Source organism: Rhinatrema bivittatum, chromosome 2 (genome assembly GCF_901001135.1).
Source record: "Rhinatrema bivittatum chromosome 2, aRhiBiv1.1, whole genome shotgun sequence".
NCBI classification, from domain to species: Eukaryota; Metazoa; Chordata; class Amphibia; order Gymnophiona; family Rhinatrematidae; genus Rhinatrema; species Rhinatrema bivittatum.
Genome location: NC_042616.1, coordinates 98,894,240 through 98,910,622, shown reverse-complemented (window position 1 = coordinate 98,910,622; position 16,383 = coordinate 98,894,240). Strand labels below are relative to the sequence as shown.

The 16,383-nt window shown below is 43.9% G+C and overlaps 1 protein-coding gene across 8 annotated transcripts in view; it reads right to left on the bottom strand.

The window, feature by feature from the left end:
• Positions 1-15,911, bottom strand: part of RNF32 (ring finger protein 32) — a 170,817-nt gene extending 154,906 nt beyond the window's left edge. For 3 of the 8 annotated variants that reach the window (XM_029588483.1, XM_029588490.1, XM_029588491.1), the window contains exons 1-2: positions 15,512-15,646; positions 1,122-1,228 (exon numbers count right to left, since the gene is read on the bottom strand). In XM_029588483.1, coding sequence (XP_029444343.1) covers positions 1,122-1,199 — 78 coding nt within the window. In that variant the 5' untranslated portion in view covers positions 1,200-1,228; positions 15,512-15,646. Of the gene's footprint in view, positions 1-1,121; positions 1,229-15,049; positions 15,183-15,467; positions 15,647-15,813 lie in introns of those variants that run through there. The other 5 variants (XM_029588485.1, XM_029588484.1, XM_029588487.1 and 2 more) reach the window with 5 other exon arrangements.
• Positions 15,912-16,383: the final 472 nt, after the last annotated feature.

Genomic DNA, 16,383 nt, shown 5'->3' with positions numbered 1-16,383 from the left:
TCACCAGGTTTGCGGTCAGATCTTGGAGGCCAATTCGACTGCGATAAACAGCCTATTACCATAAAACACGCCCCTTTTCCTATTGCATGCGATATTTAGTGCTTTTTGATAAATCCAGGCCTAAGATAGGCTGTAGAGAAAAAACTTGACGTGATAGAAGAAAACTAACTGCAGTTTTGAAATCAGCCTGTCTAAGTCTAAAACAGCTGAAAAATCAAACTCAACAGGAATTATGTTATAAATTGTTCCCCAGTGATGAAGAATTTAAAAATCTAAAAGTTTAGTTGCCTTTTCCCATAGGTAAAACTATTATGTAGTGAAAGAGAATGTGGTTCAGCTAGGTATAATCTACCTCAGTCTGGTTCTGAAACAGAACTAAGAGGTAATACCAGTGATTCTGCAAATAGTGACAGAGAAAATGCAAGTGCCACAGCGATCTCAGTGGAAGAAAGTTAAACTTTGTTGAAGTAGATTAATGGACAATTATGGCATATAATGCACAGATTTTTTGGGTGTACTAAATGAACATAAACAGTTTTCAGTGCCTTTAGTTTCTTTCCTTAAATGTAAATGTGGGAGTTTGAAATAGCTCTATAGTGACTGCCATATTATGGCTGTTTTTTATTTCCTCAAAATTAGTCGTCATAACTTGTTTCAGTAAATCAAACCACTTTTTCTCTAATTGGCTACATTTTCATTTTGTACATGAATGCAGTGTAAAAACCAACAGCACATTTTCACTGAAACCTGGAAAATTTTTACCAAGCATGTTATTTTACAAAATTTCAACCACAAAATGACAGGCTTTAGAAAATAATTATGAACTAAACTGATCTACATTATGAAGTATCTACAATAAATTTTTAATTTTCACAAGCATTTCTCTTATCATAGTAAGAATGTTCATTTATTTATTGTATTTATATTCTGCCTTTCATGATACTTATAACCCACTTTACTGAGAAGAAATTCAAGTTGGGGAACAACATAGAGATGGTTGTTTACAACTCACTAACAGTAAAAACAAATAATATTAAAGAGACAATAAATAAATACCAAGTACATTAAACATAGAACATACCTATAAAAATACAAACCACATTAAAAAATATTTACTGTACCTTGGAGGTTTTTTTACTGTTCCAAACTGAAGGAAAGCATGTTTTATTTGTCTTCAGTTGAGAAAAATGATGATCCATTAGAAAGGCAGTTCTCAATATGCAGGTTCCTTAATACAAAAATATATTTACAAAAATATATTTACAAAATCTAGCACTCTATATATGTTAATCTGTCAGGAGTACCCAAACCTTTCAAAAGAAGAGTAACATAGGACATTTCAAATCACCAAGATGGTAGGGGGAGGGGACAGAGAAAGGTTCTGCTCATAGTTTGCTGAGTACAGGGGAGGAAAAAAATCTGAGTTGTTAACTGATAAGGGTTTTTGGGAGGATGGGGGGAACCATGTCTGGCCCTTTCAGTGACCTGAAATATTGAGGAAGGGGAAAGGTTTCCCAGGGAAGTAGGGGTGTGAGAGAAAGTGACAGTAAAAATATTTCTAGATTTCTCTAACAGGTGGCAACCCTGCCATATCCCCAGTATCCTTGTTACGTGCCTCCTCTCTTCCCCAATATCTGCTTGATTAGGGAAGTAGGGGAGGGTGGGTGGATGGATAGAGGGATGGGTGTTTGTATGTGTGGTGCACTCTCTCTCACTTACATCCCCTCATGAATTTTTGCTTTCTCTCTACTTCCTTTCCTCATATCTTTCCTCCACTCCTTTTCACTTTTACCTTCCTCTCACTCCCCTCTTTTGTAACATGCCAGATTTGGGGTATGAGTAAAACAACACCTTCAGGAAAAACCTAATCCAGAGAGACCCTTGGGCTTCATACATGGGTTATAATAAAGAGAATTTCTGCACTCTGTGCCTCCAAAGCCTGCATCCTTAGAGGTTGATGTCGATGTCTCTTGCCCCCAAATATCTGAAGAGATGGCAGCATGGTTGGGAGTTCCAAGAACTACCATTCTTTCCTGGCTTTTACTGGAAGCCCCACAAAACCCATGACTCGGTACCACCAGTGCCTTCCTCTCCATGGCATCCACTGCTTTGCACAGAGGCCAAAAACTCCTTGTGGCTGTATGCAGCCTCTCTCACTGTCTTCAGCCCAAGTAGCTCCACCTGCACAAGCAGCAGTAACACCAGCAGCGCATAATGCAACCAATAAGTTGTGAATTTACACTGGTATGCTTCACCCACATCACTCTGATGTGCTGCCACTTGCAACTTCTGACTTCTACTACCTGAGCTGGCGGTAGCAGCAAAATGTGCTCCCATTGCTAGCTAGATGAAGATCTTTTTGTCATCGCTGCTGAGGGCTAGATTAGGTTCCTCCTGCTCTTGCTTCCGTGGACCGGTTAAAATTCAACCAAGAGCTACATCTGGCCCTTGGGTCATAGTTTGGGAACCCCTGATCTATGTGGTCTGATGGTACTTAGTTCAAACAAATGCACATATGAACAAATGTATACAGTAAATCTTAGATAAAAGAGTTTTTAAACACACATTTATGGCATGTAAAATTGAACAGAATTTCCTACATAAAACTCAATTCTGAAAACATTAAGAGCTGAGTAACAAAACAAGTATCTTGAGACATGCACTAGTCATTTTTTTTTAAATCTGCAAAAAAGATATTCAGTTTTTTCCTATTTATTTGTTCCTACACACACATATAGAGTATTTGATCTACACACAAATTTCATATATGCCCCATCTCCACCCTTTTTGGATTGTAAAAAGTAAATCTTTCAAAATTTTGGGAGCCTCCTGTGCACCATGCATGTCATTCTTGCTTCACTAAGGAGTAATTCCATTTGGAAATAGTCTGAGAGCATACAGTTCACTAAGATTCAATGGGAGCCCCTCTTCTCACACATTTAATTTTACCCTTTTCCATGAAAGTTTTCACCTATTGTCTTCCAGGCTGCTCGCCCCAGAAGGTGCCCCCTCAAACAGTCCGCCTCTTTGTGTCCCACCTTTTTCTTTTGTTTCAATTCTCCTAACTTATTTCATCTTTTGGCTTCCGTCCTACTTCATTCTTCCTTGAGTTTTTTTCACTCTGGACTTTTCAGGGTACCTTCTCCTACATGGCTCTTATATCTTGTCCACCTCCCTATATGCCTTATACACTTCTGGGCTTTTCCTTTTTTCTTTCCTTAATGTGCTATGCACATTTTTCACCTCCTTCCTTTCCTGAGATTCCACAAACTTGTCCGGAGGGAGGTGGTGGAAATCCAGGTAATATCCCCCTCGAATGATGGATAGGACCCACTTGTCCGAAGTTATCTCGACCCATCTTTGGCAGAATAGGGCAAGTCTGCCCCCTATGGCTTTTTCCTTTGGATGGGTCGGCTGATTTTCATTGTGGGGTGCGACTGGGGCCGGAGCCCGAGCTGGCTCCCCTTTTGTTGTGCTTGTTCCGAAAGGACTGGCTCCGGCCTGTGGGGCGGGCCGCTTGATATGTGCTTCTATATGGGTTGAAGCGCTGTGATCCTCTGCCCCTGGAGGTTCGGGGGAAGAATCGCTGGTTTCTCTTATTTCTGTCCTCCGGTAGCCGCGGCAGTGGGGACTCGCCCCATTTGTTGGCTAGTTTCTCTGGTTCGCTTCCGAACAGGAGTGTTCCCTTGAAAGACATCCTTGTGAGTCTCATTTTGGAGGATGCATCGGCCGACCAGTTTCGGAACCAGATTTGTCTTCTGGCTGCCACGGCGGATGACACTCCTCTAGCTGCTGTGCGTACCAGATCAGAAGCTGCGTCCGCGAGGAATGGTACAGCTGGTTCCAGGGCCTCCCCAGGAATATTGTTCCTGGTCTGTGCTAAGCAGGCGCGTGTCACCACGGCACAGCAGGCCGCGATCTGTAAAGACAGCTCGCAGCCTGCTGACGGTGACGTCCTCAAACAGTCCTTTGACGGAGACGTCAAAGGACTGTTTGAGGATAGATTCCAGACATCTGTCTTGAGCATCCTTGAGTGCTGCTCCTCCCTCCACCGGGATAGTAGTGCACTTCGAGACCGCACAGACCATGGCATCCACTTTTGGACATGCCAGATCTTTGGCGGCTGGGTCTAGAGGGTACATGGCTGCCAGAGCCCAGCCCCCTTTGAATGTAGTTTCTGGGGCATCCCATTCCAGGTCAATTAGTTGCTGGATGGCTTGTAATAGTGGGAAATGACGGGAGGTCTGATGGAGTCCCTCTAATAGTGGGTTCGTCTTAGGTTCCCCCGAGGCACTTGTGCCCAGGACAGCAAGCTCTTTTAAGCTGTGTGTGACCAGGTCTGGAAGCTAGTCCTTGGTGAAGAAGCGTCTCATGATTCGGTGGGGCTCTGTCCCCGGAGGGAGTTCCCCTTCCTCCAGGGGTTCAGAATCCTCATCCGAGTTGTCCGTGTCCCCGAAGGTGGGGCTTCTGGGTGGTGGGATCACTTCCCTGGGCATAGAAGGTCCCGGCATGTTGAGGTCCTCTGGTGGAGCCCGTTGCCGTATTATAGGAGGCCCTGGTTGCGTGTGGACGAAGGTATGCAGACCTTTGAAGAATTCCACCCAGGAGATAGATGCTGGGTCTAGACTAAAGGGCGCCGTGTCCCTGGGGAGCCCTGTTTGAGGGGGGGGGTGTCCCGCTGTGCAATGCTAGGTCTGGCGTACTGCTCGAGAGGCTGGAGCCCGGTACCGGCTGGGGAGGGCCATGAGTTGAATTCCCTAGGGCCTCTTCGCACTGTATACACAGGGCCGTGGCCTCCTCATGCTGTGCAGTACTAACATGGCATGCTGGGCAAAGGCCCTGAGCTTTGAGTTTATTTTCCGGTGATGCCATGGCTTGTGTGCTCCGGTGTGCGTCGAAGTTGTGCGCGTATGTTTGGTGTGCGCTCAGGGAGATGTGCGCACAAGTTATGCGCCCGGCATAGTAAGTGCATGGCTATGCGCGTTGCTTGTGCACCCGGTACTTGGGCACGCGATGTTGTGCGCACAAGGTATTTGTGTACACTGATCGAAACGGCAGACAGGGCGGCGAACAGAGCAAAATGGTGACGGCGACCACGCGGACAATATGGCAACAACCTCGGAGGGTGTCTACATGGGAGGACCCTCGGATCTGACCGGGGTCTAGCCCTGCTAGGGCAGATCAACCCAGTGGCACTGGTCCCGGCTGGTGACCTGTGCGGCTCCTTGAGCTTCGGAGACCGGAGGCTTTTAAATAGATTTCTACCTTACCTTGTCTCGGCGCTTCCCGGTCTCGTTCCGGGCGGTCTCCGGCTGCGGGGGGAGAGGGAAAATACCTTCACCGCCGCGCTCGAGGTTGCACCCGTTGCCTCTCAGCCTCACCCAATGTCGGGGGCTAGGTCCCCGCCGAGAGTCGGCTGCCGGACTGAGGCTTACCTCCGAGGGATCGCGGAAATCACCTCGGGAAATCTCAACTGGGGGAGGGACCCAATGGGTGTCACCACAGGAGAGCGGGGCTCGCCTGTAGAGGTAAGATTTCTTCTTATTTTGGTTTTCTTTGGTAAAATTACTCTAACGCTGTGCGAGCGTGCATAGAGTCCCTAACTGCTATGGAGACGGAAAATACTGAAGAGCTGCACTTCCTGCAGGGGTATATGTACTAGGGCTGACATCAGATTGAAATCTGATCCATCTCCAACTGCTATCAGGAGTTCACTCTACCCACTGGTCCTGAGTCCATCTGCTACATGCTAGGAAATGATCCAGAACAAATGTTAAATTTGAGTAGTTGGAAGAGCAGACTAGATAGGCCATATGGTCTTTTTCTACTCTCATGTTTCTATGTTTCTTACATAAAATGGTTCGATTTGAGCCAAAAAAAGATCACAAACCATTTTTTAAACAATAATTAATGTAGAGCTCTCCCCTCAATAAGTTATGCCCTTGGTAGTGCCTCTTTGTACTGTGACTAAAGTGCATGTGTTGTGAAAGTGCATGCATGCTTTTAGGGAGCTAAAAATCAACTTAGGCGGATTCAACTTTTTTAACCAAATTGGTATTGCAGTAATAATGGGAGACTTCAATTACCAAACACGAGAGTGCAGAATAAAGTAAGTCCAAACCACAAGGTAAATCAAAACAGCTCTAAGGAGCCTGAAATTTTTAATTCCTTTTTTGAATGGCAACTCCACTGACTTGCAATCACACCATAGTATAGACCGCGTCCCCCGACACGGTCCCGTGTTTCGCCAAGGGCTGCATCGGGGGGGAGCAACAAGGTTATCAAGGCACTGTAAATAAACATACAAGGGTTAGGACATAAGCTGGACAAAACCGACATATTAATACTATTTCAGATTCAAATAAATCGCATACCTGAATGCAGAGCAGTTTAAAAAATGGCAGGGAGCGCGTCCATCTTGACTGCAGACAGGTATTTAAACCTACCGGAGTGAGCGCGAAACTCAGGTTGACAGGTCACATGGTCACTAGGGGCCAATCAGCTTGGCCCCCGTTCCTGAGGCGCATACAGCAGTGCATACAGCAAGCAATCTCTGGTGACCCCACACTCTTTATGTGAACAGATGCCATTCCAATTCTCGATTGAGCCCTTTCGGGGCTACTGTATCGAGGCGGAAAATCCACCTCTGCTCAATTCTTCCCAACTGTTCATTATAATTACCACCGTGCGGAGAACGAGGAACAACCTCAATGATGGAGAAGACTAAGTCGGAAAGAGAGTGTGAATGTTGAGCCCAGTGTGTTACTAGGGGTTCATTCTCCCGAGAGTTACGTATATTTGAGCAGTGCTCAATAATGCGTGTTTTTATCATTCTAGTAGTCTTTCCTACATAGATTAAGGGACAAGGGCAAATAATGGTATAAATCACCCCTTTTGAAGTGCAGTCCGAGAAAGACCGGAGAGGAAAAACCTCTTGAGTGAGCGGATTTATGAAAGACGTACAGGTTACAGTGTGTTTGCACATCGTACACGCATTATTGAGCACTGCTCAAATATACGTAACTCTCGGGAGAATGAACCCCTAGTAACACACTGGGCTCAACATTCACACTCTCTTTCCGACTTAGTCTTCTCCATCATTGAGGTTGTTCCTCGTTCTCCGCGCGGTGGTAATTATAATGAACAGTTGGGAAGAATTGAGCAGAGGTGGATTTTCCGCCTCGATACAGTAGCCCCGAAAGGGCTCAATCGAGAATTGGAATGGCATCTGTTCACATAAAGAGTGTGGGGTCACCAGAGATTGCTTGCTGTATGCACTGCTAGTTGCGCCTCAGGAACGGGGGCCAAGCTGATTGGCCCCTAGTGACCATGTGACCTGTCAACCTGAGTTTCGCGCTCACTCCGGTAGGTTTAAATACCTGTCTGCAGTCAAGATGGACGCGCTCCCTGCCATTTTTGAAACTGCTCTGCATTCAGGTATGCGATTTATTTGAATCTGAAATAGTATTAATATGTCGGTTTTGTCCAGCTTATGTCCTAACCCTTGTATGTTTATTTACAGTGCCTTGATAACCTTGTTGCTCCCCCCCCGATGCAGCCCTTGGCGAAACACGGGACCGTGTCGGGGGACGCGGTCTATACTATGGTGTGATTGCAAGTCAGTGGAGTTGCCATTCAAAAAAGGAATTAAAAATTTCAGGCTCCTTAGAGCTGTTTTGATTTACCTTGTGGTTTGGACTTACTTTATTCTGCACTCTCGTGTTTGGATATTATTGAAGTGCAGTTCTCCTGCTCTGTGGTGTTTTTGGGTCTGGCGTTACCTTGTCATTAGAGCCCTTAATGGCAGCCGACGATCAAACCTTCAGTTACACCGAAGCGGAGTTTAATGCAGTGCTCACGGATCAGCAATTTTTTGATGACCCTCCCTCGCTTGAGGCCCCTACTGTCACCTGGCCAGACATTATCAACTTACAGAAACGCCTCACACGAGCAGAACTTCATGCTCTAACCCTGGTTGAATATTGCAGGGTCCGTAGAATTCCTCGAGGACTTCGAGTACAAAAAGCCCCACGGCTACATACTGATAATCCCACGTTTGTTACCCGGTGGAACCAAATTTTGAATAAGTGCTCCTTTGATCTTATGGTACTTATTATAGAAACAACTAAAGTCTTACAAACATCTTTGCAAGAGGAACTATCTACTCATTTGGAAACTATTAAAACCTCGACCCCGGTTGAGGTTTTTGATCGGGAGCTATGTGAATTCCATGACAATCTTGTTAAATTTAAAAACGATTTAAAGGCTGTGAAATATAATAAATTTGTTCGGGACGAGACTGATTATACATCTGGCTTTGTATACCAATGGATGGCCAAACCTCGCCAACAACAAGCCCAAAGAAAGGTGACTTTTGCCCAGGACTCGTCCGGAGACTCTTCAGGCGAAGAAATCATTATCACTCGCCCCAAACAGGTACGCGGCGAAGGTTTACTGGCTGGGGCACGCCCCAAGAACACTGCGGCATCTACACGCTATGCATCTATAGCCTCATCTTTTTTGGACTCGGGCCAAAAACCTCTGGACTCCGGGCAGCAACCTCGACAGGATCGAAATCCCCGCTCACGACAGAGAGGCAATGCTTCACAAGCTCAACGGGTAACCCGAGCGACCAGACAGCGAACAGATCTGTGGCAGTAGATCCTTTAGCCATCTTTAATTTGTCTTCTCGAGTTCTATCTGAGGTTGAATTGGGGATATTGGGGAAAGGACTTTCTTTTGTGCCCACGATTCAATGCAATTTATTTGATTTGAAAATACATTTGTACCGTTTCTGTAGAGCCCTTAAGCTCAAACTCTTTTTTGCTGATTCACCCGCTGTACGAGATGACTCAGTGGTGTCTCCGAAATCTCGATGGATTCCGCCAGGCACTACTGACCCACTCATTGCGGCTTTTGAAACTCTGGTTGATCAGGATATCCGTAGTTTGATGTCTAGTCGTCATTTCACATGTTTCAATTTGACCAAATGTGAATATGATGCTATTAAAGTGTTGGAACGCGATCGAAGCATTATAATCAAGCCTGCGGATAAAGGAGGCGGGCTAGTGGTGCAGGACATTGAACACTATGAGGCAGAGGTTTATCGCCAGCTGAATGATCGTTCCTTTTACCTTCCACTAGCTGGTGACCCCACACCTGATCTTGTGTTCCACATTAAGGAAGTGGTCCAAAGGGCCACAGATGCAAAAATATTGACCCCCCCGGGAATCTAGATTTTTGGTGACTGAATTTCCCCAAATACCAGTTTTTTACACTTTACCTAAAGTGCATAAAACTTTAGACAAACCCCCAGGTCGACCTATTGTGGCTGGAATTGGGTCAGTCCTTGAGCCATTATCACAGTTTGTGGATCTATTTTTAAAACCTTGGGTCCCGCAAATTTCATCATACATTCGTGATTCTTCCCACCTGATCACTATTCTAGACAATACACCTGTTCCACCTACCGGATTTTTCTTTGTAACTTTGGACATAGTCTCCCTGTATACAAACATTCCACAGGTAGAGGCACTAAGGATTGTTGAAGAAACCTTAAATCACCGTCAAACCCCTTATCGGGTCCCCACCTCCTTTTTAACCACTCTGGCAGAACTGGCCCTTACTAAAAATTATTTTCGGTTCAAGGATTCTTTTTTCCAACAGATAAAAGGTACTGCAATGGGGGCTACAATGGCTCCGAGCCTGGCATGCCTTTTTGTGGCTCGTTTTGAGGAAACTTTTGTATATCCATCAGATGGCTTTCAGCATATATCCCTATGGCGTCGATTCATTGACGATATTTTTTTAATATGGCGGGGTACCGATATACAGTTTTTTCTTTTCTTTGACTGGCTTAACTCCTGTGATCCGAATATACAGTTTAATTTTGTAATACATCCACGTCAAATTCCTTTTTTAGATATAGTGATATCTGTCCATGAAAACCAGTTTACCACAACGATTTACCGGAAAGACACTGATCGCAATACTTTGCTTTCATTTCAAAGCTGTCATCCGCGTAATTTACGTCATAACATCCCCACTGGGCAATTTTTGCGCCTACGCAGATTGTGTACAACCCGGGTGGAATTCTTGTCCCAGGCTAAGTTAATGACAGGGCGGTTCTTGTCCAGGGGTTACCCCATGTCAGTAGTAAAGAGGGCCTTTAAACGGGCTCTCTTTGCAAATCGGGATTTTCTTTTTCTCCCACGCTCTGAATCATCTGAGAGTACTATCAACTGTATTTTACCATTTTCCGTCTTAAGCCGGCAGGTTACGAATATTATTCGTAGACATTGGCAGTCTCTCTCTCTGCATCGACTTTTTCAAGGTCCTTTAAGGTTCACCTTTCGGAGGGGCCGTAACCTCCGTGATAGACTGATTCACGCGGACCTACAGCCAGAACCAAGGGTCCCCTCACCCTCAATTGGACATCAGCCCTGTGGGCGTTGTACGATGTGCAAACACACTGTAACCTGTACGTCTTTCATAAATCCGCTCACTCAAGAGGTTTTTCCTCTCCGGTCTTTCTCGGACTGCACTTCAAAAGGGGTGATTTATACCATTATTTGCCCTTGTCCCTTAATCTATGTAGGAAAGACTACTAGAATGATAAAAACACGCATTATTGAGCACTGCTCAAATATACGTAACTCTCGGGAGAATGAACCCCTAGTAACACACTGGGCTCAACATTCACACTCTCTTTCCGACTTAGTCTTCTCCATCATTGAGGTTGTTCCTCGTTCTCCGCGCGGTGGTAATTATAATGAACAGTTGGGAAGAATTGAGCAGAGGTGGATTTTCCGCCTCGATACAGTAGCCCCGAAAGGGCTCAATCGAGAATTGGAATGGCATCTGTTCACATAAAGAGTGTGGGGTCACCAGAGATTGCTTGCTGTATGCACTGCTAGTTGCGCCTCAGGAACGGGGGCCAAGCTGATTGGCCCCTAGTGACCATGTGACCTGTCAACCTGAGTTTCGCGCTCACTCCGGTAGGTTTAAATACCTGTCTGCAGTCAAGATGGACGCGCTCCCTGCCATTTTTGAAACTGCTCTGCATTCAGGTATGCGATTTATTTGAATCTGAAATAGTATTAATATGTCGGTTTTGTCCAGCTTATGTCCTAACCCTTGTATGTTTATTTACAGTGCCTTGATAACCTTGTTGCTCCCCCCCCGATGCAGCCCTTGGCGAAACACGGGACCGTGTCGGGGGACGCGGTCTATACTATGGTGTGATTGCAAGTCAGTGGAGTTGCCATTCAAAAAGGAATTAAAAATTTCAGGCTCCTTAGAGCTGTTTTGATTTACCTTGTGGTTTGGACTTACTTTATTCTGCACTCTCGTGTTTGGATATTATTGAAGTGCAGTTCTCCTGCTCTGTGGTGTTTTTGGGTCAGACTTCAATTACCCCAATATTGACTGGGTAAATGTATCATTGGGACATGCTAGACAGATAACGTTCCTGGATGGAATAAATGATAGCTTTATGGAGCAATCTGGTTCAGGAACCGACGAGAGGGAGCAATTTCAGATCTAATTCTCAGTGGAGCACAGGACTTGGTGAGAGAGGTAACGGTGGTGGGGCTGCTTGGCAATAGTGATCAGAATATGATCAAATTTGATTTGACTGGAAGAGGAACAGTGTGCAAAATCCACGGCTCTCGTGCTAAACTTTCAAAAGGGAAACTTTGATAAAATGAGAAAAATTGTTAGAAAAAAACTGAAAGGAGCAGCTACAAAAGTAAAAAATGTCCAAGAGGCGTGGTCATTGTTAAAAAATCTCTTCCAAATCACAAAGAGCGAATGTTGCGAACCTGTCTGATCTTAATAATACAAACACAAAAGGTAACGCCAAACACAATCACATATAGTTGCCACCGTTTGCCAACTCAATTGTGTATTCAAAATGTATGGTTCCTTAATAAAGTCCAGCAAAACAGGAAAAAATTTTTTTTACATAAAGTCCAGCAAACGAAATTTTTTTTTTGAGAGGAAACAGAACTGCATCAGCAAGCCATTGTCGACGTGCTCAGTAAAGATACACCGAGCCGTCCGGTCTTTTCAATCATTTGCAGCCTGTATATTGAAATCACACCCTCCGGTGTTGTTCAAATTATATGTCAGTATGTGCAGCTTGTATGTTCACATCATACTCTCCAAAGATGTTCAAATTAAATAGTCCAGCAGTGCAATAGCCTCAAGCAATATTCTCTAGCAGGATCCTGCTAGAGAATATTGTATATTATATATATATATTAGAGAATATATAGAAAATAAATATATATATATATATATACATATACACAGAGAGAGAGAGCGTGAATATATATTAGAGAATATTATAGAGAATATAATTTAACAATATTTATCATTGTTAAAAAATACCATTCTAGAAGCACAGTCCAGATGTATTCCACACATTAAGAAAGGTGGAAAGAAGGCAATACGATTACCGGCATGGTTAAAAGGGGAGGTGAAAGAAGCTATTTTAGCCAAAAGATCTTCATTCAAATATTGGAAGAAAGATCCAACAGAAGAAAATAGGATAAAGCATAAATGTTGGCAAGTTAAATGTAAGACACTGATAAGACAGGCTAAGAGAGAATTTGAAAAGAAGTTGGCCGTAGAGGCAAAAACTCAAAGTAAAAACTTTAAAAAATATATCTGAAGCAGAAAGCCTGTGAGGGAGTCAGTTGGACCGTTAGATGATCGAGGGGTTAAAGGAGCACTTAGAGAAGATAAGGCCATCGCGGAAAGATTAAATGATTTCTTTGCTTCGGTGTTTACTGAAGAGGATGTTGGGGAGGTACCCGTAATGGAGAAGGTTTTCATGGGTAATGATTCAGATGGACTGAATCAAATCACGGTGAACCTAGAAGATGTGGTAGAACTGATTGACAAACTGAAGAGTAGTAATTCACCTGGACCTGATGGCATACACCCCAGAGTTCTGAAGGAAATAAAAAATGAAATTTCAGACCTACTAGTAAAAATTTGTAACCTATCATTAAACTCATCCATTGTTCCTGAAGACTGGAGGATAGCAAATGTAACCCCAATATTTAAAAAGGGCTCCAAGGGCGATCCGGGAAACTACAGACCAGTTAGCCTGACTTCAGTGCCAGGAAAAATAGTGGAAAGTGTTCTAAACATCAAAATCACAGAACATATAGAAAGACATGGTTTAATGGAACAAAGTCAGCATGGCTTTACCCAAGGCAAGTCTTGCCTCACAAATCTGCTTCACTTTTTTTGAAGGAGTTAACATATGGATAAAGGTGAACCGGTAGATGTAGTATACTTGGATTTTCAGAAGGCGTTTCGACAAAGTTCCTCATGAGAGGCTTCTAGGAAAAGTAAAAAGTCATGGGATAGGTGGCGATGTCCTTTCGTGGATTGCAAACTGGCTAAAAGACAGGAAACAGAGAGTAGGATTAAATGGACAATTTTCTCAGTGGAAGGGAGTGGCCAGTGGAGTGCCTCAGGGATCTGTATTGGGACCCTTATTTTTCAATATATTTATAAATGATCTGGAAAGAAATACGAGTGAGATAATCAAATTTGCAAATGACACAAAATTGTTCAGAGTAGTTAAATCACAAGCAGATTGTGATAAATTGCAGGAAGACCTTGTGAGACTGGAAAATTGGGCATCCAAATGGCAGATGAAATTTAATGTGGATAAGTGCAAGGTGATGCATATAGGGAAAAATAACCCATGCTATAATTACACAATGTTGGGTTCCATATTAGGTGCTACAACCTAAGAAAGAGATCTAGGTGTCATACATTGAAATCGTTGGTTCAGTGTGCTGCGGCAGTCAAAAAAGCAAACAGAATGTTGGGAATTATTAGAAAGGACATGGTGAATAAAACAGAAAATATCATAATGCCTTTGTATCGCTCCATGGTGAATACTTGAATATATCGCACCTTGAATACTGTGTACAATTCTGGTCGCCGCATCTCAAAAAAAAGATATAATTGCGATGGAGAAGGTACAGAAAAGGGCTACCAAAATGATAAGGGGAATGGAACAGCTCTCCTATGAGGAAAGACTAAAGAGGGTAGGACTTTTCAGCTTGGAGAAGAGACGGCTGAGGGGGGATACGATAGAGATGTTTAAAATCATGAGAGGTCTAGAACAGGTAGATGTGAATCGGTTATTTACTCTTTCAGATAATAGAAAGACTAGGGGGGCACTCCATGAAGTTAGCATGTGGCACATTTAAAACTAATCAGAGAAAGTTCTTCTTCACTCAACGCACAATTAAACTCTGGAATTTGTTGCCAGAGGACGTGGTTAGTTCAATTAGTATAGCTGTGTTTAGAAAAAGATTGGATAACTTCTTGGAGGAGAAGTCCATTACCTGCTATTAATTAAGTTGACTTAGAAAATAGCCACTGCTATATTACTAGCAACGATAACATGAAATAGACTTAGTTTTTGGGTACTTGCCAGGTTCTTATGGCCTGGATTGGCTACTGTTGGAAACAGGATGCTGGGCTTGATGGACTCTTGGTCTGACCCAGTATGGCAAGTTCTTATGTTCTTACTCATGTAATATCTGTTTTTACCCATATAGATCCTAAGTCTTTAAAAATGTACCAATGTATGACCTTGGATGAGATATTTTATTTCACTGTCATATTTTACTCAACTGTAATTGAATAAAGATGAGCTCCATTTATCAGAAATAAATTTGGATTGAGAAATACTGTAGTTCACATCAGTTGCTTCATCTGTTAGGTCATTACTTATCTTATCTCCAAAACAGATACACTAAACCAATGAATGTATAAAATTATTTTATTTACATTTTATACTATTTCTATTAAGAATTTGATTAATTCAGACATAGTACTTTTTTTTGCTTAGACAATCTTTACATTCTGTATTAACTTCCTCACATCGATTATTAAGTATACTTATTTCTGAACAGGTTAAAGTTTCAAAAACATATGCACGTTTACAACCCTCATTTATGTTTGGTTAGTGATCTATTTACTAAGCTGCATTAGAACCGACATAACAAATTACCAGTCAGTCCAAGCCTGTGTGGTAATCTGGATTGGGTTTTGACACCTGATAATAGGCTAAAAAGAGTGCGGCCGTAGTTACGGCGTGGCCATGGCAACCTTCCATATCTGGCAGCTCAGGTTTCCAGCACTAACTGTTCCAAAAAGAAAAAAAGGACTGTTTAGTACGAATAAGACCCCACTCCGAAGTACCAAATGCTCCACCCCAGCTCCAAAGGCCAGAAACCCTCCCGCAAGGGCAGCTCGACAACCTGGGGTCAAACTCCTCCTCCCTACCCTGCACCCCAAGGTACAAATACCGACTCCAAGAAGTAATCCCTCCCCTTCATTCCCCTCTTAATGCTTGATGTCTTCCGGAAAACACCCCGCTCGAGCATCCCCATTCCCCGTCCCCAGGTCCCCTCTTTACCCACACCCACTTCCAAGCTGGAACCCCCGAAAGCATAAACCATTCTGCACCAACCTCGAACCCTTCCGTCAACAACGGTCCCTCACACCTCAATACAGATCCCTACTCCGCCAGAGGACGCCGGAAGATGCCAGATACCGCCTCTCTCACTCAAGCGCCCACGTACCGTTCCGCCGTCCGCTAGATTTTTAGACAGAAAAAAAAGTCCCCCTGCCACCGCTTGGTGCAGACGCCGAAATCAAAATGGCGCATGCGACGTTTCTGACCCGAACACTATCGTTCGTGTTCGGGTCAGGAACGGCGCGCGCCCGCGCGCCATGTGGATTTCGGCGGCTGTAAGGTAGACGGGCTCTTACCCGTCTTCGAAGATTTCGATAACTACGGACTGGACATTTTGGGGAAGGGGGTGTGGCTTGCGTAGCTTCACCGGGGAAAAAGGGACGGCATTGAGTTTGGAAGAGGGTTTTTTTGCTTGTTTAATGGGTGAAGGGGCGGGTAGAGTGGTTTGTGCCTTGTCGGGCTTTGAGCGAGGGGTGGAGATTTCTGCCGGGGAATATAGAGAGCTGGGGGTGGGGGGTTCCAAATCCTGCTCATCAGTCCTCTTGAATATGCCTGTTATTTTGCACGTGAATTAGTATTACCTCAAGATAACGGTAATGTGCATGCATATTTTGTGCTTTACCATCACTAATAGACTGTGCATTATACAAATCACGTATTAAAATGTGCATATTGGGGGGCAATAGTCAAGTAAGACGGCTAGCAGGATAGCTTGTCCTGGATAAACATCCCACTGAATATCCCTGATTAAAATTAGCTAGCTACTTTTAGCTGGATAAGTTTAAACCTAATCCGCTCTCTTTTTAGTATAGCTGATTAGGTTTAAAGTTATCCGGCTTTGTGCAGCCTGTTATCTTTAGAGTTAA